The 26,953-nt window shown below is 37.5% G+C and overlaps 2 protein-coding genes and 1 pseudogene across 5 annotated transcripts in view; 2 read left to right on the forward strand and 1 right to left on the reverse strand.

Annotated features, from left to right (window-relative positions):
• The first annotated feature begins 11 nt into the window (after nt 1-11).
• The window catches only part of CFAP61 (cilia and flagella associated protein 61), a 428,437-nt gene continuing 401,495 nt past the window's right edge, over nt 12-26,953 (forward strand). The window contains exons 1-2 of the mRNA XM_054574135.1: nt 12-144; nt 12,392-12,542. Coding sequence (XP_054430110.1) covers nt 12,400-12,542 — 143 coding nt within the window. The 5' untranslated portion in view covers nt 12-144; nt 12,392-12,399. The remainder of the gene's footprint in view (nt 145-12,391; nt 12,543-26,953) is intronic.
• On the reverse strand, nt 6,357-7,471 carry LOC129070981 (hsc70-interacting protein-like; annotated as a pseudogene).
• On the forward strand, nt 17,360-17,943 carry LOC129070907 (AP-3 complex subunit sigma-1-like). Of its 4 annotated transcripts, none has more exons than XM_054574132.1 (2): nt 17,360-17,697; nt 17,806-17,943. In XM_054574132.1, exons 1-2 carry the CDS (start codon nt 17,362-17,364, stop codon nt 17,941-17,943), a joined length of 474 nt encoding a protein of 157 aa, XP_054430107.1. In that variant the 5' UTR covers nt 17,360-17,361. The 4 variants fall into 4 exon arrangements, with proteins under 4 accessions (XP_054430107.1, XP_054430108.1, XP_054430106.1 ...); XM_054574133.1 differs by having other exon boundaries at nt 17,360-17,634; nt 17,815-17,943; XM_054574131.1 differs by having other exon boundaries at nt 17,360-17,632; nt 17,705-17,943.

Here is a 26,953-nt window from a genome sequence, read left to right on the forward strand (position 1 = left end):
ACGCCGTCTCTGTGGTAACTGGGCTGTGACTCCCCAGCGTCTTTTGTGGAGCGCGGCATCCTGGAGCTGCGTGTGAGGTGAATAGAGTTGTCCTTCCTGACAGGGACACAAGGACTGGGTCCAGGGCATCAAGGACGCACCCAGGTCAGTTTCTGGGACTGGGGTGACAGCGCGAGGATGGCTAAATCTGTCTACCTTAGGCGCCTGGCACGGGGAGTAGAAACTAAACTCCGATCTGGATGCTTGAGGGCCGGGGCGGAGGCGGGGTGGGGTGGGGGCGGGGGGAGGTGCGGAGGCAGGTCAGAAAACTACTATTCCCGGCATGCCAAGGGCCAAGCCGCTGCTGGACATCCCGGAGCTGCATTGCATTCTAGGTTTTGTAGTTTCTGAGACCCACACTTCGTTTCTGGAGAGTAGTGCCCCAAAAATTAACTCCAAGGTTATTAAACATTTATTTTACATAATTGAAGGTATTTTAAAGTCAGATATCAAAACAAAAATGAATCATTAAACTACTAGCAAACCAGCCAGCCTTGTTATCGGATAAACATGTTTAAATTCTCTGTCTTAATTACATAAATTCTGTTGGCCTCAATATCTTTAATTATAAGATGAAGATTATATGTATTTCGGTAAGATTAAAAGAAAATCTATGTAAAGCGCCCAGTAAATGTTAGCTTGTATAATTCTTGATGTGCCTTCAAAAACAGAAAATTTAATCTATGTTAAATAGATTAACATAGCAAGCAGATGGTTAAGAGAATTTTTAAAAAAACTTTTTCTTGGAGCAGTTTCAGGTTAACAGCAAAATTGAATGAAAGGGGCAGAGAATTTCTTTATGTTCCCTCTCCCAACTCAGTCTCCGCCTCCCCACTATCAATCCCCCACCCCGCTCCCAAAGTGATACATTAGTTACACTCGATAAACCTACGTTGACACATTATCACCCAAAGTCTATAGTCTACATTAGGATTCACTCTTGGTGCTGTACACTCTATGAGATTTGACAAGTAAGACAGTGACTTATATCCACCAGTGGAATATGGTACAAAATAGTTTTCGTGCCCTAAAAATTCCATGTGCTCCACCTATTCATTCTTTCCTCCCCCTTTTGCCCTCTGCAACCACTGATTTTTTTTTGTCTCCATAGTTTTGATTTTTCGAGAATGTTATATCATTGGAATCATATAGTATGTAACAGCCTTTTTAGATTGGCTTCTCTCACTAATATGCATTTAAGTTTCCTTCCTGTCTTTTCATGTATTGATAGCTCATTGGTTAAGAGAATTTTGACTGTTGCAAGTCTCTTTTGGTGTTTGGAAAAAATATATTTGTGTATTTTATTTGCAGATAATGCTTCAAAAAAATTTTTATTCTGATTTTCCAAAGTGAAGTCACTTGTAACATATAAAATTATTTGCCATAGCTCTGTACCATGTATATTATTATTTAAATATTTTTAGCTCTTTTTCAAATTTTAAATAAATTAAATGAGATTTTATATCACTATAAAGAAAAGTCACCTAACAAAATAAACAAATGGCTATTAAAATAAAAAGATATTTCCTTTGAATAGTTTTAAGTTTGTAATTATGTGTAATTGATTTAACAAAGTTTAAAGTTAATCATCTCTAGCCTCCTCTGAAAGATAGAAACACCCAGAGGGATTTACTTCTACCTCACAAGCTTTTATTGTCTGGTTATTCAATTCAGCTTTTGTGTTTTAAGCAAAATTTATCATCATTACTTTTCTTTTTGCCATCAGTTCTTATTTAGATATAAAATTTATTTATAAAAATTGTGTACCTATTTTTACATGTTTATTTTTTAATAGTTTTTTTAATTTATAAATCATGCTTATTCTATTACAGTTGTCTATTTTTCCCCCTTTACCCCCCTCCACCCATCCCACCATCTCCCCCCTCTCCCACAGTCAATTCCCACTCTGTTTTCCTTGCCCATGGGTTATTCATACATGTTCTTAGTCTAGTCTCTTTCCCTTTTTTCCACTGTTGTCCTTTTTCCCCATCCCCTCTGGTCACTTTCAGTTTGCTCCATGTTTCCATGACTGTAGTTTATTTTGTTCGTTAGTTTATTTTGTTGAATTATGGATGAGATCTTATGGTATTTGTCTTTCATCGACTGGCTTCTTTCACTTATCTTAATATTCTCCATTCCATCCATGTTTTCACAAAAGGTAGGAGTGATACCTCTTTCTCTCTTTCTTTTTCTTTCTTTCTTAAATGCAGATTGATTTTATTTATTTTTTAATGTCAAAGTTAATTATAAAATATTAAAAAATTTAAAACCATTATAAAGTCTCAGCAATAAAACCAACATGACATCAGCACAGAAATAATCAAGTAGATCAATGAAATATAATGAGCATTCTAGAGACAAACGTATATATCTATCAGTGTAATATATGATTAAATTGATATTTCAAATCAATGGGTAAAATAGGCTTATTCAACAAATAAGGTGCATGGACCACTAATACTTGAAATAAAACAAATATAGAGCCCTATTTCACACATTATACAAGAAATATTCAGGTGAGTTAAAAATCAATCTGTAGAATCTAAGGAGTTTAGGAGAAAATACAAAATTATATTTTCTTACCCTTGAAGTAAAATATCCAAACCCAGAAGCTATAAAGTAAAATATTGACAACATGACTATATTAAACATTTTAGACTGTACAGTAATATACATATAAAAAAAGTTAAAGGACAAGTAATAGAATAGGAAAGTATTTGCAACACATCTAATAAAGTGTTAATGGTTTTTTTTTTTAGGAGAAAAATTCTACAAACATTTAATCAAAAAAAGGATAAAGAATACCAAAAAGTCATTTAGAGCTTTTAAAAATAATAGAAATAGGCAAGAAATATGCAAAAACAGATTTAGTTTCACCACGTAATACAGGAATAATGAAAATAACACATTGTCACAATCAGATTAATACGTATTGAAAAATATTGGTAATATCAAGTCTTGGCAACTGTGAAAGGAACTGGGTATTCATAGACTCTTTTTCTTTATTTTCTTAAAGCAGTCTAGCATATTTTGCAGTGCTGGTTTGGTGGAGGTGTATTCTTTTAGCCTTCTGTTGTCTGGGAAACTCCTTATTTCGCCTTCCATTTTAATTGAGAGCCTTGCTGGATAGAGCAGTCTTGGTTGCAGGCCTTTGCTTTTCATGACTTGGAATATTTCTTGCCATTCCCTTCTGGCTTGCAGTGTTTCTGTTGAGAAGTCAGATGCTAGCCGTATTGGGGATCCCTTATATGTTACTACCTCTTTCTCCCTTACTTGCTTTAGGATTCTCTGTCTTTGATATTTGCCATTTTAATGATGATGTGTCTTAGAGTGGGCCTCACTGGGTTCCTCTTGAATGGGACTCTCTGCGCTTCCTGGACTTGTGTGACTTCTTCTCTCCTCCAATTAGAGAAGTTTTCCATCCTGACTTTTTCAAACAGGTTCTCTATCCCTTGCTCCTCTTCTTCTCCTTCTGGTATCCCTATTATACAGATATTACTATGTTTCAGGTTGTCCTGCATTTCCCTCAATGCCTCTTCATTCTTTTTGAGTCTTTTTTTCCATTTCTTGTTCTTTCTGGGAGCTTTTTTCCCTTGTCCTCCGGCTCACTGATTCAGTCCTTGGCTTCATCTCGCCTGATTTTGATTCCTTCTACTGGGTTCTTCAACTCAGAAATTGTATTCTTCATTTCCTCTTGTCTCTTATTGATAGTTTCTGTGTCCTTTTTCATGTTGATAGAGTTTTCAGTAAGTTCCTCGTAGTTTCCCTTTGGTTTTTGGTAATTCTCTCTGAGCTCACTGAGCTCATTGAGCTTCCTTAGAACCATTGTTTGGAACTCAATACCTGAGAGTTTACTCGCCTCTATTTGATTTAGTTATCTTTGTGGGGATTCCTCCTTTTCCTTCGAGTGGGGCATATTTCTTTGTTTTCCCATTATTTGCGAGACTCTTCTTCTTTGCTTCTGATTCCTAAATTGATCTGTCTTGATTTCCTGACTTTGTGGTGTTAACTTCTATGGTTGGAGACCACTGTTTTTACTTTCTGGATCTGCCTCTGATGATGTCAGATGTTGACCCTGTTTGACATTAGGCAGTCTGTTCGAGACTTCCAGGAATCTACTGTTTGTGGCTGTCTCCTTCAGCTGTTAATGTAGTCACTCTGCACTCAGCAGGCTGCCTTAGACAGCTCAGGGCAGGGCATAGTCCTCCTGGAGGGCAGGTTATTGGGGTCTCTTGCTGCAGCCGTGTGGGGGAGGGGTCAGCACTGGGATCCCGCGGGCTAGTCTTTCTGTTCTCTCCCCAAAGCCTCCATCCCCACTCTCTTCAAGTGTCTCCAGACCTCTCTACGCCCCTTTTAGCCAGGGATCTACTATCTGTGACTCCCACTGTGCACTCAGCAGGCAGCTTAGATAGCACAGGGCAGGGTGGAATCCTACCTGGGGGTGGGGCTATTGGGTCCTCTGACATTGGTGCTGCTTAGGGGAGTGGTCTCTGCCTGAGCAAGATGGCTGCTGCCCTATGGGGGATGAGTCCGCACCAAGATCCTGCCAGCTACTCTCTCAGTTCTCTCCCCAAAGCCTCCTTCCCCAGTCTCTTCTCAGATGTATCTAGCCCATTCTTCCCCCGCCTTTGCTGAGACCAAGGTAAGTGGCTGCAATTAAAAATTTATGCGTTGGCCCTTTAGAAGGCTCTTTGCGTTTCCAGCCACCTTTCCCTGTCAGAGGGCAACCTGGCCACTTTTCGCAGCTGGCTGTTTTCTGTGTACTTTTTGGGCTCTGGTGCTGTGGGCTAGAGATCCCTGCTTTTGGTTTAGACCTTGCTCTTCTCAGGGGGACCCAACTGGCCGGTTCAGTATCCTCCTAGTACCTGGTACTGCTGCCCTTGAGCGCCCCACTCGCCTTGAGTCTCTACCACACTTCTTACCAGTTAGATTACACTAAAGCCGATTCTTCTGTCTCCAAGGTTACAAGGCTCCTCTCTCACTATTGTTCAGTTGTTTGTTGCAGGTGATTTCTCCACAATTTAGTTGTAATTCCAGGTTGTTCCTGGGAGGAGGCCAGTGTAACTTCCATTCACTCCTCCGCCATCTTGATTCCCCCTATTCTTACATGTTTAAATTTCAGTCACCTTCAAAGTATTCTCCATTTGATGCAATACACTTATCAAAATGTTTTTTCCGCTGCTCCGAACAGTTTTGAATTTGCTGATTTTGATGTCTCTTAGTGCTCCTGCCATTTTTTGTTTCATCTCTTCCACATCAGCAAAACGTTTTCCTTTGAGAACTTTTTTCATCTGGGGAAACAAAAAATGTTGCTCAGGGTGAGATTGGGTGAATAGGGAGGGTGGGGCAGAGTAGTTATGCTGTTTTTGATCAAAAACTGCTGAACATTCAGTGCAGTGTGGACAGGTGTGCATGTAAATCACCCATCGAAAATGGGCAAACATGTTGAGTCTAAAAAAAAATTCACTGAATCTGAATGCAGTCTGTCACAACAATGCCAGCTGGTAGACTGATAGAGATGGGTTCCTAGAATATTTACCTAGTGGGGGAAGCCTATTAACTACAAGGGGCCTGCCCAGCAGAAATAATTCTGTTTTGGGGTTTTTAAAAAATATTTTATTTATTTATTTTTAGAGAGAGGGGAGGGGAGGATGAAAGAGAGGGAGAGAAACATCAATGTGTGGTTGCCTCTCAAGCGCTGCCACTGAGGACCTGGCCCACAACGCAGGCATGTGCCCTAATTGGTAATTGAACTTGTCACCCTTTGGTTTGCCGGTACTCAATCAAATGAGCCACACCAGCCAGGCAGTTCTGTTTTGTGTTGTTTATTTGGGGGGGGGGTTTCCACATTGTATACCTGCATGTTTACCTTTTATCCCCTCAGCATTTCTTCTTGTATTCCACTCCTTTCTGATTTTAATTTTATTCTTCCTCATACACACCTGTATTAGTTCTTTCAACCAGGTTCTTTGGAAATTTCTTTTAGTTTTTGTATGAAATTATCCTTTTTTTTTTTTTTTTTAGTAAAGAAAAATGTAGGGTTTAACACATCCTTTTCTTTTTAAATATTTTAAAGATTAAAAGTGTTTAAACTTTATAATTCCTAGTAGGAAAACATTATCTAAAAGAATACCATAATGGCAAACCACTGTAAAATGTTACAGCTGCATTTGGGGCAGAGAGGTAGGGATTCTCTTTAGTGCACCCCAGCTTTCTTCATGAGAAGATCGGGGTACATTGGTTTTTATTATTGCAACATCCATTGGGTGATCCAAGTTGCTTTTTCTTCAGCAAGGATTTTATCTATCAGAAGGGCATTATACTTGAAAACCAAATTTGGCTGACAATTTACTGATTAGGTTCATAACCTTTGGGTTGCTCTGATATTTTGATATATTTGCTGGCTTCTTAGCCGCATCCTGGAAGGCCACCATAACTTCTGGATCCTGCTTGGCTGCAAGAACCTCTGGATCACTGAGAGTTTCATTGAGTCCAGGCATTCCTGCTATTCCAAGTGTGCCCCCTCTCATTTCAGGCATTCCACCAGGAAAATTACCAGGCTTTCCCCGAGAAAAGCCTCCGGGAAAAGAGCCATGCCAAGCTCCTGATTGTCTTCTGGCTTCTTCCTCCCTCTGGGTTCTCTCAAGTTCTTCCCGAGCCTTCTTAACCTTTTCCATTCTTTCTTTGATCTCTCGCTCTTCATGTTTCTGCTCACATTTTCTCTGATGTTCTGCAATTTTTTGGGCCCTTTGTTGAACTTTAAGCATTGCACTAGCATCTTCATCATAATCCAGTTTACATGCAAGGGCAAGATCGTGAGCTGCTTCTTCCCAATGGCCCAGAAGTCCGTTTGTTTTCCCTCACCATTTATAAAGCTGAGCTAAATCAGAATTTATTTCAATAGCTCTGTCACAGTCTCGGATGGCAGCATTTGGCTTCTGTAATTTGGTGAAGACACTGGTCCTCTTGGCATACAGAGTGGCCAAGTGAGGATTCAGCTTGATGGCATCTGTGAACAAATCAATGGCTTTCTGTAGTTCACCACCATTTAGGGCATCAGTGGCAGCCACTTTTTTATCATTTGCCTGATCTATTGTCTCGGTTATTCCTACATCTTCATCTCCCATTTCTTGAGGGGGTCAGTGTCTGCTTCAATCACACTCTCATTGTCAATATCTAGATCACTTTCCTCACTTGATGGTCCCTCTGTCTTCATCTCTTCCTCTATCTTCTTATTGTTTTTTCTTCCTTGTTTTCTTCTGGTTTGGTTTTGTGAGTAGGAGGTGGTATTTTATGTCCCATGTTCTCCACCCGCTCCCTCAAGAAACGTATTTCCTTGGTATGCAGAATGATTGGACCCTGCCTACACATTTTCACAAAGGCCCGACATTTTCACGAAGGCCCGAAGCTCACTCACTTTTCGGCAATCCATGGCAGGGAAGTGGTGGTAGGTGGCAGGTGTGGCTAAGGTTGCTAACTTGGCATGACCATGTGGAAGGGGTGAAATTGTCTTTACTTCACTTTTATTTTTTTAAAATGATTGTTTAGTTAGGTATAGAAATCTAGGTTAATAGTTATTTTTTCCTTTGTATTTTAAAATACTGTTCTGGTATTGGGAAACTATAGCCCATAGGCAAAATTCAACTCATTGTCTATTTTTCTGAAGTCAAACTTCAGAGACCATAAGTAAAATTTTATTGGAATACATTCATACTCACTTGTTTTCATATTGTGTCTGGTTGTTACTTTGTTATAGTTGCAGAGCTGTGTAGTTGGACAGAGAATAACATGTGGCTCAAAAAGCCTAAAATGGTTATCATTTGGCCCTTCACAGAAGTATACCATCCTCTGTACTACTGGCTTTTATTGTTGCAAATGAGAACTATACTCTCTTAGTGTAATCACTATTCTTTCAAAGACCGTCTTTTATCTGGTTACTTTCAGATTTTCTCTTTATCTTTGGGGTTTTGTAGTTACACCATTATATATTTAGGATTTATTTTTATTTTCCTCAGAACTGAGGGTTCATGTCTTTCACTAATTCTCAAAAATCATTAGCCATTATTTTCAACTTTTCACTTACTCTTTTTGAAATCATTATGATAAAGATTTTTTTTATACTGCCTTAATATCTTTTAACTGTATTTTATTTTCCCATTTCTACATGCTTATTTGCATATGCTTTCTTTACAACTATCTTCCAGGTCATTCATTCTCTTCAGTCTTATCTAATATCTTTTAACTCATCTAATTAATTTAAATTTTAATGAGTATATTTTCCATTTTTAAAGTTTCTTTTTTATAATTACCTTTTCTCATGACTTTTATTTTTCTTTCCGTATTTCTAATAATTGTAAACCTGCTTGTTTTATAGTCACACTCAGAGTCTTTTATCTGAAATTCTTGGGGATTTCCATACTACACAGGTGGTGTTGATTGGGGCTCCACACCCACTTTGGTCTGGAATTTGAACTCGCACAAGTATTTTTCTTTTTGTGTTCTACCTAGAGCTATGGGCAGAGAAAAGTTCCTGTCACTTTCTTGGGCTAGTGGGTTTACTTTTTCTAGTCCCATCATTCACTGAGAGATTACTTCTCCAAGGTCTAATTTGTGTGTATGATTTTAGTTTATGTTTTCTGTTTTGAATGAGACCCAAACTATTGTCATGGAATGTTAAAACTCTGTCCCACAGAGTATGATCAGATCTGATCACTTCTTGAGCCACTAGATGTAAAGTCATTGCTATCAGGGTCGGGGATGCACCTTGCTTGTCCTCTTCCATCTTCTTTTGTTTTCTTTTTCCAAGTTCAACTCTCCAATTACTTTCCTATTTTATTTTATTTTATTCAAAACTTTTATGTATAGGTAGCATTAGCTTATTATATAATGTTTTACAAATAGGATGCGTCTTTCTCACTTTGATTTTAAGTTAAAACCAAACCCAGAAATGGAAATATATATGACTATCTTGAATTGGAGCCAAGACATTTATTAAAATCTGTTTCTACTGAAAGCAAGTAAAATATATTTGCAAATGTGGAAATTTATTGTCTCTAATGAAATTAGGTATTATCATTAGGAAATACCTAATTTCACATTGATAGGGAATGTCGAAAACATAACTGGGTATTTAATTGTTCAGATGATAGTCCCACAGGTTCTAATTGCCTCCTTTGAAAAAATACTCTCATTTTATTGCTTGTTAATGCTTTCACAAATTTGGGAGTGAGAAAGACCTTTAGGTTAGATACCCTTCAATGAATCTCTCCCTTAAGGGCAATTGTGCCCATCCAGCATGTAGGGTATGTGGCTGTTCCACTCAAATAGAAAATATTGTCTGAAATTATACAAACCCAAGAAAGAAGGAACTTGAAGTGGAACCAACGGTTTCAACAGGATTTCAGACAAAAAGTTCTGGATGTGGATAATGATGCTAATTGGGTAACAATGTGAATGTATTTAATGCCACTGAACTGTACACTTAAAAGTGGTTAAAATGGGAAGTTTTACGTTGTGTATATTTTACCACAATAAAAAAGACCAGATTTGAGTCTTATTTGTAAAGCTTTATTTTTTTTGCAATGAGAACGTATTGTGCATTGAGAAGGTATAATGAAGAATGCATTATAATGCATTGCTGTGTAGTTAAAAATAATTAAAAAAATTAAATGTCAAGAAAGGTTGACATTAGAGTTATAACATGAAATCAACTCATTGTAACTGGGCTATGTTAAAGCCATCTAGGAAGGAAATGCTAGCAGGTCCTCAAAACTTGACTGCAACTTGATTAAAGGTGTGTTCATTTATCTAGGAAAGAAAGTGTCTATTGCAAAGGGGGTTTATTGACCCTGTGGTCATCAACAATGTAGAGAAATCTAGAAAAACTGAAGGTATCACCCAAAAATGCTCATCTCTGATTTTCTTCACTTAGCATCTGTACAGCAGATGAAGGCCCCTCAGGTTTCAGGTTCAGCGAGTGACTTCTTGAGGTTCAGTTTTTAATCCTGATAATGTCATGCTCAGTAATAATAATAATGATTGCTGATATGTCCTGAGCTCTTAACTATGTCAGACAACGTTTTCAGTGTTTTGTACATAATAACTCATTTATAAAACTCTTTGAAGTATATGTACTATCCCTAATTTACAGATGAGGAAACTGAGGAACTGGGAATTGCTCAAGGTCTCAGCTAATAAGGGATAGAAACTGGTTCTCCTCCTTGGTACTGTGATTCCACATCCTGTGCTCTTGACAATGGCCCCACGTAAGCCACCTTCTGGTAGCTGGCGTTTCCGTGTAGTTGGTCTATAAAGAGAGAGTGCATGGGTGACTCTGCCACAGCAGGAGTGGAAGCTAAACCTGCTTAAAGAAATGTTTATTTAATCTGCAAAGTGTGAAAAAAAAGTTGAGCCAGTATTTCAAATTTTGGAGCTGTTAGGTAAATGCCAAGCTTTTCCGCTGCAAAATGTGAGTATCTGCCATTCTGAGCCCACACTTCCACAAGGCAACATCTGGCTGGAGCAAGACTAGCCTGAGGTCCCCATTTCACTGCAATTACCCTGACACCAAGGTTGCAAGATAGTGGCCACATAGCACATGGGAGGTGGAGAAATGGTTCCCTTTCATCCTGTTGAGGAGAGGAAATAAGATTTATACTTAGCCCATGTGATGTATTTGATAACTGTCTGAGCTACAGAAGCATCAGCACTCCCCTGCTATTGATTTTTCTCTTTGTAAATGAATAAATTGGCATTTTGTACCTGTTCTTTCATTTTCTGTGAGCTTGGACATTGTGTGGTCATTCCCCAGAGATGGATTTGCTTTGGGTGTGCTGATGAAACCCCTTTGTGGCCTGCAAAGTTAAGGGTAGTATGAGTTCACCAAGGCAAAGTCCACTGGATGAGATGTCTGGCTGCCATCTGCCACCTTTGCAAGTCCTCCTGCATTGCCCTGTACCTCACACTCTTAACATCTGTAGGTTTATGGTTAAGAGCAGCTGAACTTCAGTTAATCTGAACACCAGTGGACTGTGAAGATGGGAGACTTCTTACCATAAGTCACCCTGCAGGTCACTTGAACGGGTGGGAGTGGCAGGGGTCTGGGTGAGAAGGAGATGCCCAAGGTTCTGACCAAACATGTGTGTCCTGAGACAAGTCACTTCATGGTGTGGGCCTCAGTTTCCTCATCTGAGAAGGGAGCAGCCCAGTCCAGTGCTGTCTCATGCTCCTGTGGCGCTCAAGTTTTTGGTACTTTCACAAAATGAAAATTATGCAAGAGTATATCTGAACTACAACAAACCAAAAGATACATTGTGTTTTGAAAGAAAACTATAAAACTATACACACTATATTATTCCATTTATGTGATGTTCAAAAATTGGCAAAGATCATCTATGAGATAGAAGTCTGAATAATTTCCTTTGGAGGGGCAAATTGACTGGGGAAGGAGGCAGCCTTCCAGGATGCTGGAAATGTTCCATATGTTTCTTGCAGTCAGTACCATGGTGAAATATTAATTTGCCTGTTTTTGAGCGCATTGGCTAGTATATAATAAAATTTTTTTCCCTAGGAAAAGGGAAAAGAGAAAAAGGAAGGAAGAGAGGAAGAGATGGAGGAAGGAAGGAAGGAAAGGGAGGGAAGAGTGAAAGATTGAAATAATTTTGTGGCCTATTGTTCCTGTCAAGAGCATTCCCAAAAATGTCTTTCTGAAAATTAGGCTCTCCATTGTTGTCATTAGAGATTTTCCTCAGAAAGGGTATGGAAAAGGTTTGGTTATACAAAGAAAGCAGGTGCTTTCTTATGGAACTTCTCAGAGATTTAAATGGACATGATGGTCCCTCAGAAATGTTATCTCAAATAGCATTTCCTACACTTATTTGACTACAGAGTGTTTTACAATATCTCTCAGGACTGCTGCCCTTCAGGATTCCAGAAACTTTATTTGAAACATGGGCGGCAACTGTCAGTATTCTCTGTAACTCTTGACCATATACATTGGTGGCTAATTAAATATATGAGGACTCTGAATCAATAAATAATTTCTTTCCATGTTTTTCAAGCATATTGTTAGAATACTTTAAAGTAGCTTTATTGGAAACAGTATGGTTGCAAAAATTTCTAGATCAGCCAATTCTCAGAAACATCATTCTCCAGGATAGAAACATGTCACCTGGTTTGTGGTGACAGCCGTCACAGCCTATCCCCAGGGGAAAATGTGTCCCACTGCACTCTACTACCATGTTCACTCTACCACACAGAAATTGAATTAATGGCCAATTTTTAAAGTAATGTAACTGGACTGGCTTTGTCATCTCAGATTAACAGTGAGCTGTTTTCTCTCTTTTTGGGACAGGATAAAAAATGTCAATACTCACTTCTCCAAGAGGAAAGGTAGAAGTTGTTCATTGCCGAAGAACAGAGTCACAGGATATTTATTGTATTCAAAACCTCATTAGAAAATTTACCCAGAAGCTGTTTGGGAGGCTTAATATCATCTATCTTCTGTAAGTACATAGCTAAGTAAGCTTAACTATGTTTATCAGTTTTATCACACATCAGGAAGAAAACCCACTCCCCAACTCCTTTGTTCCTGTGGTGCTATGAAGAAAAAATGGGCAGCAAAAAACTCTGGCTTATGGAGAAAAAATGAGCAGCAAGAAAATCTGCCTACTGAGCAGGAGATCTTTGGGAACAACCAGTTTCTAAGTCCTGTAACAATATGCAAGTTGGAAGGGTTTCTTACGGGATTTGTATTCAGGCACACTTGGGTTCAAATCTCAACTGCCCCATCCACGAGCAGAGTCACTTGGGGTAAGTTAATAATGTTACCTACCAGTTTTGAGAATTGATTTTCTATCAGGCTCTGTACTTTGCCAACATCATCTTATTTAATACTCTGACACTTCTCTGAGGTAGCCACTATCATGTCCATCTTAAAGACAAGAAAATGGAGGCCCACCAAGGTCAAGCAGTTAGTAAGTGACAAAGCCTGGATATACACTATCCACTGCTGTTAAAATGTTCTTCTAAATTTCAAAACATCCATAGATTTTATTTTTTTTCTTAAAAGATCTTTTTTTTTTTTCCTGTTTTGCTCTTTTGGACACTAGAATATAAATATATAAAAATCTTTCCTCAGTATTTTTATTGAAGAAGATAAGAGATAACTCCTATTTTGGATTTCACAAAGCTTCAGATTAAATACAATGGAAATGTTTAAACTAAGGCCAGACTAAGACATTAAAATTTGTAGTTTCTTTTTTTCTTTTCTGTGATTACCATAACATATTTTTTATTTATTTTAACTTTTTTGCATTTTTTTATTGTTGTTTAAGTACAGTTTTCCCATCACCACTTTCCCCCACCCTACCCACCCTCACCTCCCACCCTCAGTCCTTTCCTCTTTTGGCTTTGTCCATGGGTCCTCTATACATGTTCCTTGGTGACCCTTACCCTTCTTTTCCCTGTTATCCTCCTACCCCCTTCCCTCTGGTTACTGTCAGTTTGTTCATTATTTCCATGTATCTGGTTATGTTTTACTCTCTTGTTTGTTTTTTTGATTAGGTTCCACTTATAGGTGAGATTATATGGTATTTGTCTTGCACTGCCTGGCTTATTTCACTTAACATAATGCTCTCCAGTTCCGTCCATGCTGTTGAGGAGGGTAGTAGCTCCTTTCTTTCTGCTGTATATTATTCCATTAAGTGTCCAGTAATAAATGAGTGGATCAAAAAACTGGTACATTTATACAATGGAATACTATGCAGCAGAAAAAAATTTGTAGTTCCTGATCAGCTCACTGATGAGTATAACATAAATTGGCACAATTTTGTAGGAGAGCAGTACGGCGATAAGGATAAAATACTTTAAAATGTATATACCGATGAAATGACTTAATTTTTGGTATTATCGTAGATCCAATACCTTAATGATGTCCTCTGGATGGAAACAATATGTTGGTACACACATGTTAATGACTGTGCAGAGAAGATTATCAGAATGAAATCAGAAACTTCAGGGGAACTGTAGGTCTCAATAATACCTCTTCCTTGAGTATTTTTGCTATATTCCAGAAACTTTATACTTCTGTTTTGACAGTGTTGGAAAGAACAGAGTACAAATATTCCCTCTATCTAAGAATGGAAATACTAGATTATTTTGTATAAAACTGTTGTTCATTGTAAGGTCAAATGAGATATAAACCCATTAGATAAAAGTGGACAGTAAGCAAACTAGCCTATTTCAACCTCAGCACTAAATGAAGCTTCCCTCAAGAATTCATAGAATTCATGGACTTGAGGTCCATGTTAACTATATCTGTGGTCCTCAAAATCTTCAAAACATCCCAAATAATGACTGCATTTTCAGACAAAGGAAACTTAAGTTAGGTTACCAGTGTATGTCCAGAGACTAGCTGAAATAAATACAGGTCAAGTCAGAAAGGATCTTCAACTCAAACTACAAATAATACAGAGAAAGTTCCAAGGAACATGAGCTCTCAGTCAAAAATCACAAATATACAAGGAAACATGCACCATTATTGAGAACCAACACCAAAAATATCCAGCAGAATCAGATTCTCACAGGCTTCAGCTACCCATTAAGTCAGACAAAGAATGTAAAATAACTATGATTACTATGTCTAAAGTGAAAAGATAAGCCTTGAAAGATCATATAAATGAATAACGAGGTTTGAAAAAAGTCAAACAGACCATCTAGAAATTAAAATGGAGGGGTGGACACAAGTAGGTTTATAGTTGTGAATATGGGAAACACAAGAGTTTATTCTTTTGAGTTAATAAAGCTATTGTAATCATCATAACCTGTGTGTCTTTTTCCATATGAACAACTGTAAACCTCCTTTTGCCCACTCCTGTATAGTCAAAATAGACAGAAGTAGTGAGTTAGATGAATAATACCAATAAATTATCCAGAATTCACCTCAAAGAGACAAAAATTGTGAGTGGTCCATTTAACAACTAAGACTAATAGACTTGCCCTGGCCAGTGTGGCTCAGTTGGTTGGAGCATCGTCCTGTACACCAAAACGTCGATGGTTTGATTCCTGGTCGGGGCACATGCCTAGGTTGTGGATTCGGACCCAGGTTGGAGTGTGTGCGATGTTTCTCTCCCTCTCTCTCTTCATCCCTTACCCTCTCTCTAAAAAAGAAAAAAAAAAAAACAATAAGCATGTTGTCAGGTGAGGATAAAAAAAAAAAGAGAGACTTCAGAAGTAGATAAAATGAAATGAAACAGTCAATTTTCGAAGAGATAATAGGTGAGTACCTTGCAGAATTGTTGAAAAGCATCAATTGTTTGAGTCAGAAAACTCAATGAATCCTAAATGAGATGAATACAGGGAGAAACCTAAAACTAAGGAAATTATAATAAAACAAAAACACCAAAGCTAAAGAGTTCTGAAAAATAATAAAGACAAGTTATCTGCAAAGAACTAAAGATTAGACTAACATATAATTTCTCACTAGCAACAATGGTAGCACAAAGATAGTGGGCTATCTTTAGTTTTGGAGAGATAATACTATCAACCTAAAATGATATGTACACAGTGAAACAAGGTTTTAATACCTAGGAAAAAATGAGTGCATTCTCAGACAAAAGCTGAGTTAGTTTACCAATAGACTCTGAATAAAGGAAATGCCTCAGAATATACTATGGGCAGAAGGAAAAATATTTCAGCTGGAAAGCCCAAGATAGAAGAAGGCAAGTAAACAAAAATATGAGCAAATATGTGGGTAAATCTAACTTGTGTAAAGAAATAACAATAATAACTAATTTAATGTAGATACCAAATGGAAATAAGTTATGAGAGATAAATAACTTAGAAAAAATACAGGACAATTATACATAAACTGGGAGGTACATGATTGTAATGAATGTACTCTTAAGGTATTGAGTTGGCCAAAAAGTCTGTTACATTTTTTCTGTAAAGTAAAAGACACATTTTTTATTTTTGCCAATAACTTTATTGATTTAGATATTTTGAGTATGTTGGCTATTTCCTGCTATTGGCATCTAGTGGATGGAGGCCGGGGATGCTGCTAAACATCTTCCAATGCATAAGACAGCCCCACAGCAAAGAATTATTTGGCCAAAATGTCAACATTACCAAGAAACTTTCGCAAACCACTTTTGACACATTCTCCATGCACTGCACAAGTCTTTTTATATGTTTCAGTTGCATTTTTACCTTTCTTGAAATAATAAAACATAATATACCTGAAATGTTACATGTGTTCTTCCATCTTCAATATTAAAATGGCTGCATAAAAATTCACCAATTTTGATTTTTTTTAATGCACACTGATATGACAGCTATCACAATACAATCTAACAGAATTGTTTTGAATGAAGTTAAAGAAGACTAAGCATGACTAGAGCCATCGTATGGAAAAATGTAATGGACTTTTTGGTCAACCCAATATTATTCAGGAGCAATACACAAAGCTGCCTTTCCTCTCTCTCATGAACTACACATCCTGCACTTATAGTTTTGTGTAGGCCCTTCTCATACTGAATCAGGGCTGGCCCTGTATAACCAATAGAAAGCTGCAGAAGTGATACTCAGTAATTTCGAGTTTAGATGTTACGAAGTCTTGCAACTTCCAATAGGTCTCTTGTAATGCTCCTTCTCAGAACCCAAATGCCATATTTTTATACATTCCAGTCACATGGCCACATGCAGGTGCTTCATGTGACAGCTTCAGCTAAGCTCCCAGCCAAAAACCAACATTAACTGTTAGCAATGCTAGTGAGCCATTTTAGACACTGAAAACATTGAGGTGACTCTAACCACAGCCACAATTTGACTGCTATCCCATTAAGGGACTCCAAGCAAAGACTGCTCAGTTGAACCCCCTCAACACACAGACCATGAGAGATAATTATGAATTACTTTTAGCCACTAAGCTTGGGTGATTTTTACATATCATTTGATAACTGGAGCAGAGGTTAAAGACTTTGTTAGGAATATATATTATGTGACTAGGATAATCATTAAAAGGATAGGCATTGAGATTATAACTTGTGATTTATAGAGGGAAATGGAATAAGAAATTTAAAACAAACCCTGAATCTAAGAGCAAGACCTGAAGAATAAAAAAAAGAAACAAAATGTGGGAATGTTAAATAATAGGATGACAGGAAAATAATTCAACTATATCAATAATCACAATAAATGTATTTGGAAAAAATCTTCAGTTAATATATAAAGATGGGCAGATTGGCTGAAAATGAGCAAAACAAAAAGCAGTCATATATTATGTACCTAAGATAAAAAGGCACGGAGAGGGCCCCCGGCTCGGCCATGGTTAAGGTGATCCTCGTCTTCAGTAACCACAGGAAGCTGGGGCTGTGCAAGTTCTACCAGTCCTGTTTTGAAGATCCACAACAGCAAATCATCAGGGAGACAGTCCATTTGGTATCTATGAGAGGTGAAAATGTTTGTAATTTCCTAGAAGGAGGATTATTAATTGGAGCATCTGACAACAAGCTGATTTATAGACATTATGCAATATTATATTTTGTGTCCTGTGTGAAGTCTTCAGAAAGTGAACTTGGCATTTTAGATACAATTCGAGTATTTGTGGAAACATTAAACAGGTGTTTTGAAAATGTCTGTGAACTGGATTTAATTTTCCATGTAGACAAACTTCACAATACTCTTGCAGAAATGGTGATGGGAGGAAAGGTATTGGAGACCAACATGAATGAGATCATTACACAAATTGATGCACAAAATAACCTGGAGAAATCTGAGGCTGGCTTAATAGGAGTTCCAGTCCGTGCTGAATCAGCTGTAAAGAATATGAATCTTCTTGAGATCTCAGGCAATATTAACATTGGTCACATCAGTATAAAAGTGCCAAACCTGCTCTCTTTTAAATAAAAAAAAATTGAAAAGGCCTCTTACAGGTAAAATCTAGGGAGAGAAGTCATCTACATTTACTAAAAATGGAGACTTTTAACTTTTACTCTTGGGTTTAAGTGAAGGTGCTGTATAGAAGCTCTGTAAAATCAAAAGGGTGGTTCAATGTTTTTTTTCTTGCTCAGTGTTTTTGAAGAAATTGAGTAGTTCGAGTATGATATTTTTTTCCCTTCTTTCTAAACCGCCTTTTGGTATCCAGATAAGGCATGCCTCTATGTATTGGCTACATTATTTCAAAAAGCGCTGGGAACATTTCTTAAATTATATACAACCCCAAATGTTGGTGTTTTGTATAAATCACAAGTACAACATTCCTTAATTCTTCCTGTTATTTGTCACAATTGTTATTTAAAGAACCAAGTATGTATTGAATGAAAACATTGTTACCTTTCCTATTTGTTTAAATAAACTCCACGGTAACTGGGAAAAAAAAAGCACAGAGGTATTTAAAGTTGAGGTACTGGGAAAAAAAGATATGCCAACCAAAATCTCAGTTTGAAAAACCTAGTGTTGCTATATAAATATTAGACAAAATATACTTTAGGGCCAAAAATATCACTGCAGATAAAGAGGGTTTAGTTTGTGAGAGAGGTGTCACAGCTTTAAACTGGTATGTTCCTAATGACACAGTCCTAAAATAAAGTAAAAGTAATAGAACCAAAAGCTGAAATAGACATACCCACTATCATAATTGGAGATTTTTAATATACCTTTTCTTAATAAATGGGAGATCAAGTAAACTAAAAATCAGTTATGATTTAAAACATTTCAGCAAGAACACAAAGAATGTGATCTAATAGGCAAATGTAGAATATGGCATCCAATATTAGAGAATACATAATCTTGTCAATTATACATGGAAACGTATAAAAATTGACCTCTTAGGCTGTAAAGCAGGTTCAACAAAATTCAGTGGTTGGTATCATACATTCTTTGGCCACAATCCAATGGAGTTAGAAATCGATAACAAAAAGATAAGAAACACCCATAATGTTATGAAACATTTTAAATGCAATTATAAATAATATGGGTCAACGACCTCCAGTCAAGATGGAGATGTCGGTAAACATACTTCGCCTCCTCACCAAACCACAGAAAGAATTACAACTATATCTGAAACAGATAAACCCAGAAGCATTAGAAAATTGAACTGTGTAGAAGTCTGACAACCAAGGATTTAAAGAAGCTACAGTCATCCAGATGGGTAGGAGAGGTGGAGTCTCGGAGAAAGGTGGAGAGGTGCCGAGATGCAGTGTGGCACAGAGAGGCAGCAGCAGTGGTGGAACAGTCAGTACCACATTCATGTGTGGTAGATGAAAGTTGGGAGGAATATCTTGGGAGCTAGCAATCCCAGCCTCAGACCAGACCACACAACCCAGGGTTCCAGCACTGGGAGGATAAATCCCAATGAGTTCTGGCTGTAAAAACTAGGGGTAAGGGCTGCAGAAGAAATGGCCAGATTTTCAAGAGAGTCCATTCAAAGGGCCCCCACAAACTTACAAAGTACACAAACCCACCCACTCTGGGATTCACCACCAGGACAACAGCTGGATGGGTGCCAGTTGCATATGGGAAGTGGGTGAAGTGACTAGAAATGGGCGAGGACCAGGCAAACCCCCAGAAGCCAGGCAGCAGCATCGTCCCTTATCTGAGCCCTTCACATCACACCCTGGTTGATTGCCCCACCCTGGCAATTACCAAATACTCTGTCCCATACATTTTACAGGTGCCTTTTCTACAATAGGCCACACTATGAAGACGGAGTAAAAGCAGTTCTACCGACTATGCAGGAACAAACACAGTGAGGCTGCCGATTGAGGAGACAAAGAAATATGGCCCAAATTCAAGAACAGACCAAAACCCTAGGAAATAAACAGTGACACAGCGAACCAGCCTATCAGATGCAGAGTTCAAAACACAGGTAATCAGGATGCTCAAAGAACTCATTGAGTATGGCAACAACAAAAAGGAAGAAGTAAAGGTTATACTAAGTGAAATAAAAATCTATAGGGAATCAACAGTGGAGAAGATGACGCTGAGAATCAAATCAATGATCTGAACACAAGGAACGAAAAAGCAGCAGGAAGAAAAAAGAATTAAAAAAAGCAGGGATAGGCTTAGGGACCTCTGGGACAGCTTTAAATGTACTAACATCTGAATCATAGGGGTGCCAGAAGGAGAAGAGGAAGCGCAAGAAATTGAAAGCTTATTTGAAAAAATAACAAAAGAAAACTTCCCTAATTTGGTGAAGGAAAGAGACATGCCAGCCTCAGAAGCATGGTGAGTTCCAAACAAGTTGGACCCAGAGAAGACCACACCAAGATACATCATAATAAAAATACCAAAGGTTAAAGATGAAGATAAAATCTTAAAAGCAGCAAGAGAAAAGGACAGAGTTACCTACAAAGGAGTTCCCATAAGACTATTAGCTGATTTCTCAAAAGAAACTTTGCAGGCAAGAAGTATTCAAAGTGATGAAAAGCAAGGACCTATAACCTAGATTACTCTATCCAACAAAGCTATGGTTTAGAATACAAGGGCAGATAAAGTACTTCCCAGACAAAGTAAAGATAAAGGAGTTCATCATCACCAAGCCATTATTACATGAAATGCTAAAGGGACTTATGTAAGAAAAAGAATATCAAAACAATGAACATTAAAAGGACAACAAATTCACAACTATCAACAACTGAATCTAAAAAAACAAACTAAGCAAACAACCAGAATAGGAACGGAATCATAGATATGGAGATCATTTGGAGGGTTATGAGCTGGGAGGGGGAAGGGAGAGAATGGGGGAAAAGGTACAGGGAATAAGAAGCATAATCGGTAGGTACAAAATTGACGGGAAGGTTAAGAATAGTATAGGAAATGGAAGAGTCAAAAAAAACTTATATGCACGCCCCGTGGACAGGAAGTAAGGAGGTAATTGCCAGAGGGAAGTAGGGTACTGGTGAGGGGCGCAATGGGTGACAAGTGGGACAACTGTAATAGCATTATCAATAAACAATTTAAAAAATAATATAGGTCAAAATATAAAAATGAAAATTGTAATATATTAAGAGTTGAGTGAAAACTAAAGTGTATATTAGGCATTTTTATGTATGTAAATATGAATACATAGTATATATGTATAAAATAAATTTAACTTGTATACTGCAGCTAAAGCAAGTATGGACATTTACTACACTGGAGTCTCCCATGCCTCCCATACTCTCCATACCTCTGTGTTCTTACCCCATCTACTATAGTCCCTACCTCTTAAATCTGGGCTGGGCCTGTGACTTACCCACTAAAATGTGATGGAAGTGGTACTGTGCCAGCCTTAGATGGCCTGGCAGCAGGCTGGCACTAAGGTTGGTGGGCAAAGTATCCAAGGTACTTACTCCATGTGCTGACCCTGTACCAGCTTGAGAATGAGTGCCTTCTCTAATTTCGAGGCCTGGATGCCTCTCCTGCCTCACCCTAGTCACCTGGCAGCATTCAATTTTGCATTCTTGGGAGCCTTGCACCAGGCAGAAAGTCTGGCTATGTGGCCGGAGAGATCACATGAAGTCACATCAGAAGGGAGAACTGAGGATCCAGCTTATGGCAAGAAGCAAGGCCCCAGTGCAGCGATTGCAGCAGCCCTCAACCACTTGAGCCACCCTCACTGAAGCAAAAGGTGTGTGAGTGAAGAAACAATCTGTACTCTGCCTGAATTTCTAATGCACAGAATCATGAGCAAATAAAGGAGGAGAGGAACATCCACTAGTTTGGAGTAGTTTGATATGTAGAACTGGATGAACAAAACAGCAGGTATTAGGGGAAACTTATAACCTTAAGTGCTTCCAGTAGAAAGGAATAAAGGCCTAAAATTAATGTTTTGAGTTTATCTCTAAGTTAGAAAAACAGTTGCATCAATTCAAGAAAACAGAATGAAGGAAAATAAAGGATGAGAGCAAATATTAATGAAATAGAAACAAATGATAGAGAATGATCAAAGCCTAAACTTAGTTCTTTAAAAACCAAAAATAGGATAAGCTTCTGACAGGATTAATCAAGAAGAAAAGAAACTGTCAAATTAAAACAGAAATTTTGTGTAAAAAGAAAACTAATGTGGCAGTTTAAGCAGGTAATGAAAAGGTTCATAGTCCCTCGACCAAGTCCCTTGGGAGTAAGGTTGCAGAATTTTAAAAATTAATTCCATGCATTTATCAAATATTTATTCCTGCAAGGGCTGAAATGAGTCACCAGAATCACACACTTTAAGTGTTTGTGTTTTTTTTTTGGCAAAAATGTAGGAATATTCTTTATTTTTTTATTTTTATATATTTTTTTAAATCATGCTTATTCTATTACAGGTGTCTCAATTTTTCCCCCTTTGCCCTCCTCCCCCCACCCCGGTCAATTCCCACTCTGTGGTCCATGTCCCTGGGTCATTCATACATGTTCTTTGTCTGGTCCCTTCCCCTTCTTTCCACCACCATTATCCTTCCCCATCTCTTCTGATAACTTTCAGTTTGCTCCATGTTTCCATGCCCGTGGTTTATTTTCTTCGTTAGCTTATTTTGTTAAATAGATTCCAGTTATAGGCGAGATCATATGGTATTTGACTTTCACCGACTGGCTTATTTCACCTAGCATAATATTCTCCACTTCCATCCATGTTGTCACAAAAGGTAGGAGTTCCTTATTTCTCTTTTTTTTAAAATGCAGATTGATTTTATTTATTTTTTAAATGTCAAAATCCATGGTAAAATATTAAAAAATTTAAATCCATTATGAAGTCTTAGCAATTAAAACAACATGACACCAGCACAGAAATAATCAAGAAGATCAATGAAATAAAATGAGCATTCTAGAAACAAATATATATATCTAACAATGTAATATATGATTAAATTGATATTTCAAATCAATAGGGAAAATAAGGCTTATTCAACAAATAAGGTGCATGGACCACTATTACTTGAAATAAAAAAAAAGAGCCCTATTTCAAACATTATACAAACAATATTCAAGTGGGTTAAAAATCAGTATGTAAAAGCTAAGGAGTTTTAAGAGAAAATATAAAATTATATAAATTTTTATATATACATTTATATATATATTTTTATCAAGGGAAAGGTAGTTTATTGCCATAATGTCATTAAAATTAGTCTGCAAATTTGGTGCTGAGCTTTCTGACAGTCAAAGCAAGAAGGGATACTACATGCAATATTTAATTTACATTTTCATTTTTGTTTTCTTAAATTTATTTCTTTTTTTAAAATTTTTCAAATACATTTGTTTCCTTTTACACACCACCACTTACCCCTGCCCCACCACCTCCCCCCTCCAGTCCTTCCCCACCCTGGCTTCATTCATGTGTCCTTCACACCTGTTCCTTGATCTGACCCTTCCCTTCTCCCTGCTACCCTCCTCCCTCCCTCCATCCCGTCCTTGTCGGTTTCTTCTTTCAATGTTGCTGGTCATATTTTCCTTGCATGCTTGCTTTTTTTATTATGTTCCACTTTAAGGTGAGATCATACAGTATTTGTCTTTCATCGTCTAGCTTATTTCACTTAGCATAATGCTCTCTAGTTCCATCCATGCCATCACGAAGGGTAGTAGCTGTTTCATTCTGCTGCATAGTACTCTATTGTGTAAATGTACCATAGTTTTTTGAACCACTCATTTACTAATGGAGTTGTTTATATATTTTGTATGAGTTGTTTATATATTTTGGAGATCAATCCCCTGTCTGAGGTATCGTTGGCAAATATATTTTCCCATATGGTTGGTTCCCTTTTCATTTTGCTGATGTTTTCTTTAACCATGCAGAAGTTTCTTATTTTGATGAGGTCCCACTTGTTGATTTTTTCCATTATGTCCCTTGCTCTAGGGGATATATCGGTGAAAATATTGCTGAGTGGGATATCTGAGAGTTTCCTGCCAATGTTCTCCTCTAAGACTTTTACGGTCTTACGACTTACATTTAAGTCTTTTGCCTATCTTGAGTTCATTTTTCTGTATTGTGTCAGTTGGTAGTTGACTTTCAATTTTTTGCATGTAGCTGTTCAGCTCTCCCAACACCATTTCTTGAAGAGGCTATTTTTACTCCATTTTATGCTTCTGCACCCTTTGTCAAATATTAATTGATTCTAGAGACTTGGGATTATTTCTGCGCTCTCTGTTCTGTTCCATTGATCTATGCATCTCTTCTTATGCCAGTAGCAGACTGTTTTGATTACAGTGGCCTTGTAATATAGTTTGATGTCCGGTATTGTGATCCCTGCTACTTTGTTTTTCTTTCTCCAAATTTCTGCTGCTATTCAGGCTCGTTAATGGTTCTGTGTAAATTTTTGAAATGTTTGTTCTATGTCTGTGAAATACATCATTGGTATTTTAACAGGGATTGCGTTGAATCTATAAATTGCTTTGGGTAGTATAGACATTTTGATGATATTCCAATCCATGAACAACGTATATGCTTCCATTTATTTATATCTTCCTTAATTTCTTTCGTCAGTGTTATATAGTGTTCTGCGTACAGGTCTTTTACCTCCTTGGTTAAATTTATTCCTAGGTATTTTATTTTTCTTGTTGCTATAGCAAATGGGATTTTTTTTTTTTCCTGATTTCTGCTTCTTCTATTTCATTGCTGGTATACAGAAATGCCTTTGATTTCTGAATATTGACTTTGTATCCTGCTGTTTTGCCAAATTCACTTATTAGGTTGAGTAGTTTTTTGGTGGAGTCTGTGGGGTTCTCTGGGTACACTATCATGTCATCTGCAAACAATGATAGTTTTGCTTCCTCTCTTCTAATTTGGATTCCTTTCATTTCTTTTTCTTTTCTAATCACTGTGGCTAGGACTGCCGATATTAGGTTGAACAGAAGTTGTGAAAGCGGACATCCTTGTCTTGTTCCCGATCTCAGTGGGAAAGCTTTTAGTTTTTGCCCATTGAGTATGATGTTGGCTGTAGGTTTTTCATATATGGCCTTTATTATGTTGAGGTATGCCCCCTTTACTCCCACTTTGCTGACTGATTGTATCATAAACGGGTGCTCTACCTTATTGAATGCTTTTCTGCATCTATTCATATGATCATGTGGTTTTTGTCTTTCCTTTTGTTTATGTGATGTATTATGTTTATTGATTTTCCAATATTGAATCATCCTTACATCCCTGGAATGAATCCCACTTGATCATGGTGGTGATCTTTTTAATGTATTGTTGGATGCAGTTTGCCAATATTTTGTTGAGGATTTGAGCATCTATGTTCATCAGCAAAATTATCCTGTAGTTTTCTTTCTTGGTTGTGTCTTTATCTGGTTTAGGGATTAGGATGATTCTGGCCTCATAAAAAAAGAGTCTGGGAGGTTTCCATCTTCTTGGATATTTTGGAATATTCTGAGAAGGCCAGGGGTTAGCTCTTCCTTAAATGTTTTGTAAAATTCTCCTCTGAAACCATCTGGTCCAGGACTTTTCTGTGCTGGGAGTTCTTTTATTACTGCTTCAATTTCACCAGCTGTTATTGGTCCATTTAGATTTTCTGATGCTTCTTCATTCAGTGTTGGAAAGTTATGTTTTTCTAGAAATTTGTCCATTTCACATAGGTTTTCAAGTTTCTTGGCATATAGTTGTTCATAGCAATTTCTTACAAATCCTTTGTATTTCTGTGGTATCAGTGGTTATTTCTCCTTTTTCACTTCTCATATTATTTATTTGAGTCCTCTCCATTTTTTCTTGATGAGTTTGCTTAAGGGCTTGTTGATTTTCAGAGAACCTGCTCCTAGATTGGTTGATCCTTTGAATTGTTCTTTTCGTCTCTATGTCATTCAGTTCTGCTCTGATCTTGGTTATTCCCTTTCTTCTACTCTCTCTGGGCTCTGTTTGTTGTTGTTTCTCCAGTTCTTCAAGATGTAGGGTTAGGTCATTTATTTGAAATGTTTCTATATTTTTTAGGTAAGCCTGTATTGCTATGAACTTCCCTCTGAGGACTGCCTTTGCTGTGTCCCATAGGTTTTGGACTGTTGTGTATTTTCATTTTTATTTGTTTCCAGAAACTTTTTGATCTCTTCTTTGATCTTTTTATTGACCCTTTCATTATTTAATAGCATGCTATTCAATCTCCATGAGTTTGAATGTTTTGGAGTTTTTTTCCTTGAGGTTGGTTTCTAGTTTGAAGCCCTGGTGGTCCAAGAAAATGCTTGTTATGATATCAATTTTCCTGAATATGTTGAGGCTTGTTTTGTGTCCTATTATTTGGTCTATCTTTGAAAGTATTCCATGTGCATTGGAAAAGAATGTGTATTTTTTCTTCTTTCAGATGAAAGGCTCTATATATGTCAGCTAAGTCCATTTGATCTAATGTGTCATTCAGTTCCACAATATCCTTGTTGATATTTTGTTTGAAAGATAAAGATTGTTGATAGTGGGGTGTTAAAATCTCCTATCAGTGTGTTGCTGTCTATGTCTTTCTTGAAGCCCTCCACGATTTTCCTTATGTATTTGAGTGCTCCTATGTTGGGGGCATATAGCTTTACAATGTGTATATCTTCTTGATGGATTCTTCCTTTGAGTATTATAAAGTATCCCTCTGGGTCTCTTTTTATGGTCTTTCTTTTGAAATCTCTCTTGTCTGATATAAGTATTGCTACACCTGCTTTTTTCCCCTGTCCATTTGTGTGGAGTATTTTTTCCCATCCCTTTATTTTCAATCTGTGTAGGTCTCTTGCTCTGAGGTGGGTCTCTTGTAGGCAGCATATGTGTGGGTCATGTTTTCTTATTCATTCAGCTATCCTCTGTCTTTTGATTGGGGCATTTAGTCCATTTACTTTTAAAGTTATTATTGATAGGTACTTATTCCTTTTTTTCCCTTTATATCTCTGATCCTCTCTCACTCTTTTTCTTCATCTTCTTAAACCAATCCCTTTAGCATATCTTGTAGTGCTGGTTTTGGCGGAGGTGTATTCTTTTAGCTTTTCTTGTCTGGGGAACTCC

The sequence above is a fragment of the Pteronotus mesoamericanus genome, unplaced genomic scaffold (assembly GCF_021234165.1).
Source record: "Pteronotus mesoamericanus isolate MK-2021 breed Mesoamerican mustached bat unplaced genomic scaffold, CSHL_Meso_final contig_25, whole genome shotgun sequence".
In the NCBI taxonomy this organism is placed as follows: domain Eukaryota; kingdom Metazoa; phylum Chordata; class Mammalia; order Chiroptera; family Mormoopidae; genus Pteronotus; species Pteronotus mesoamericanus.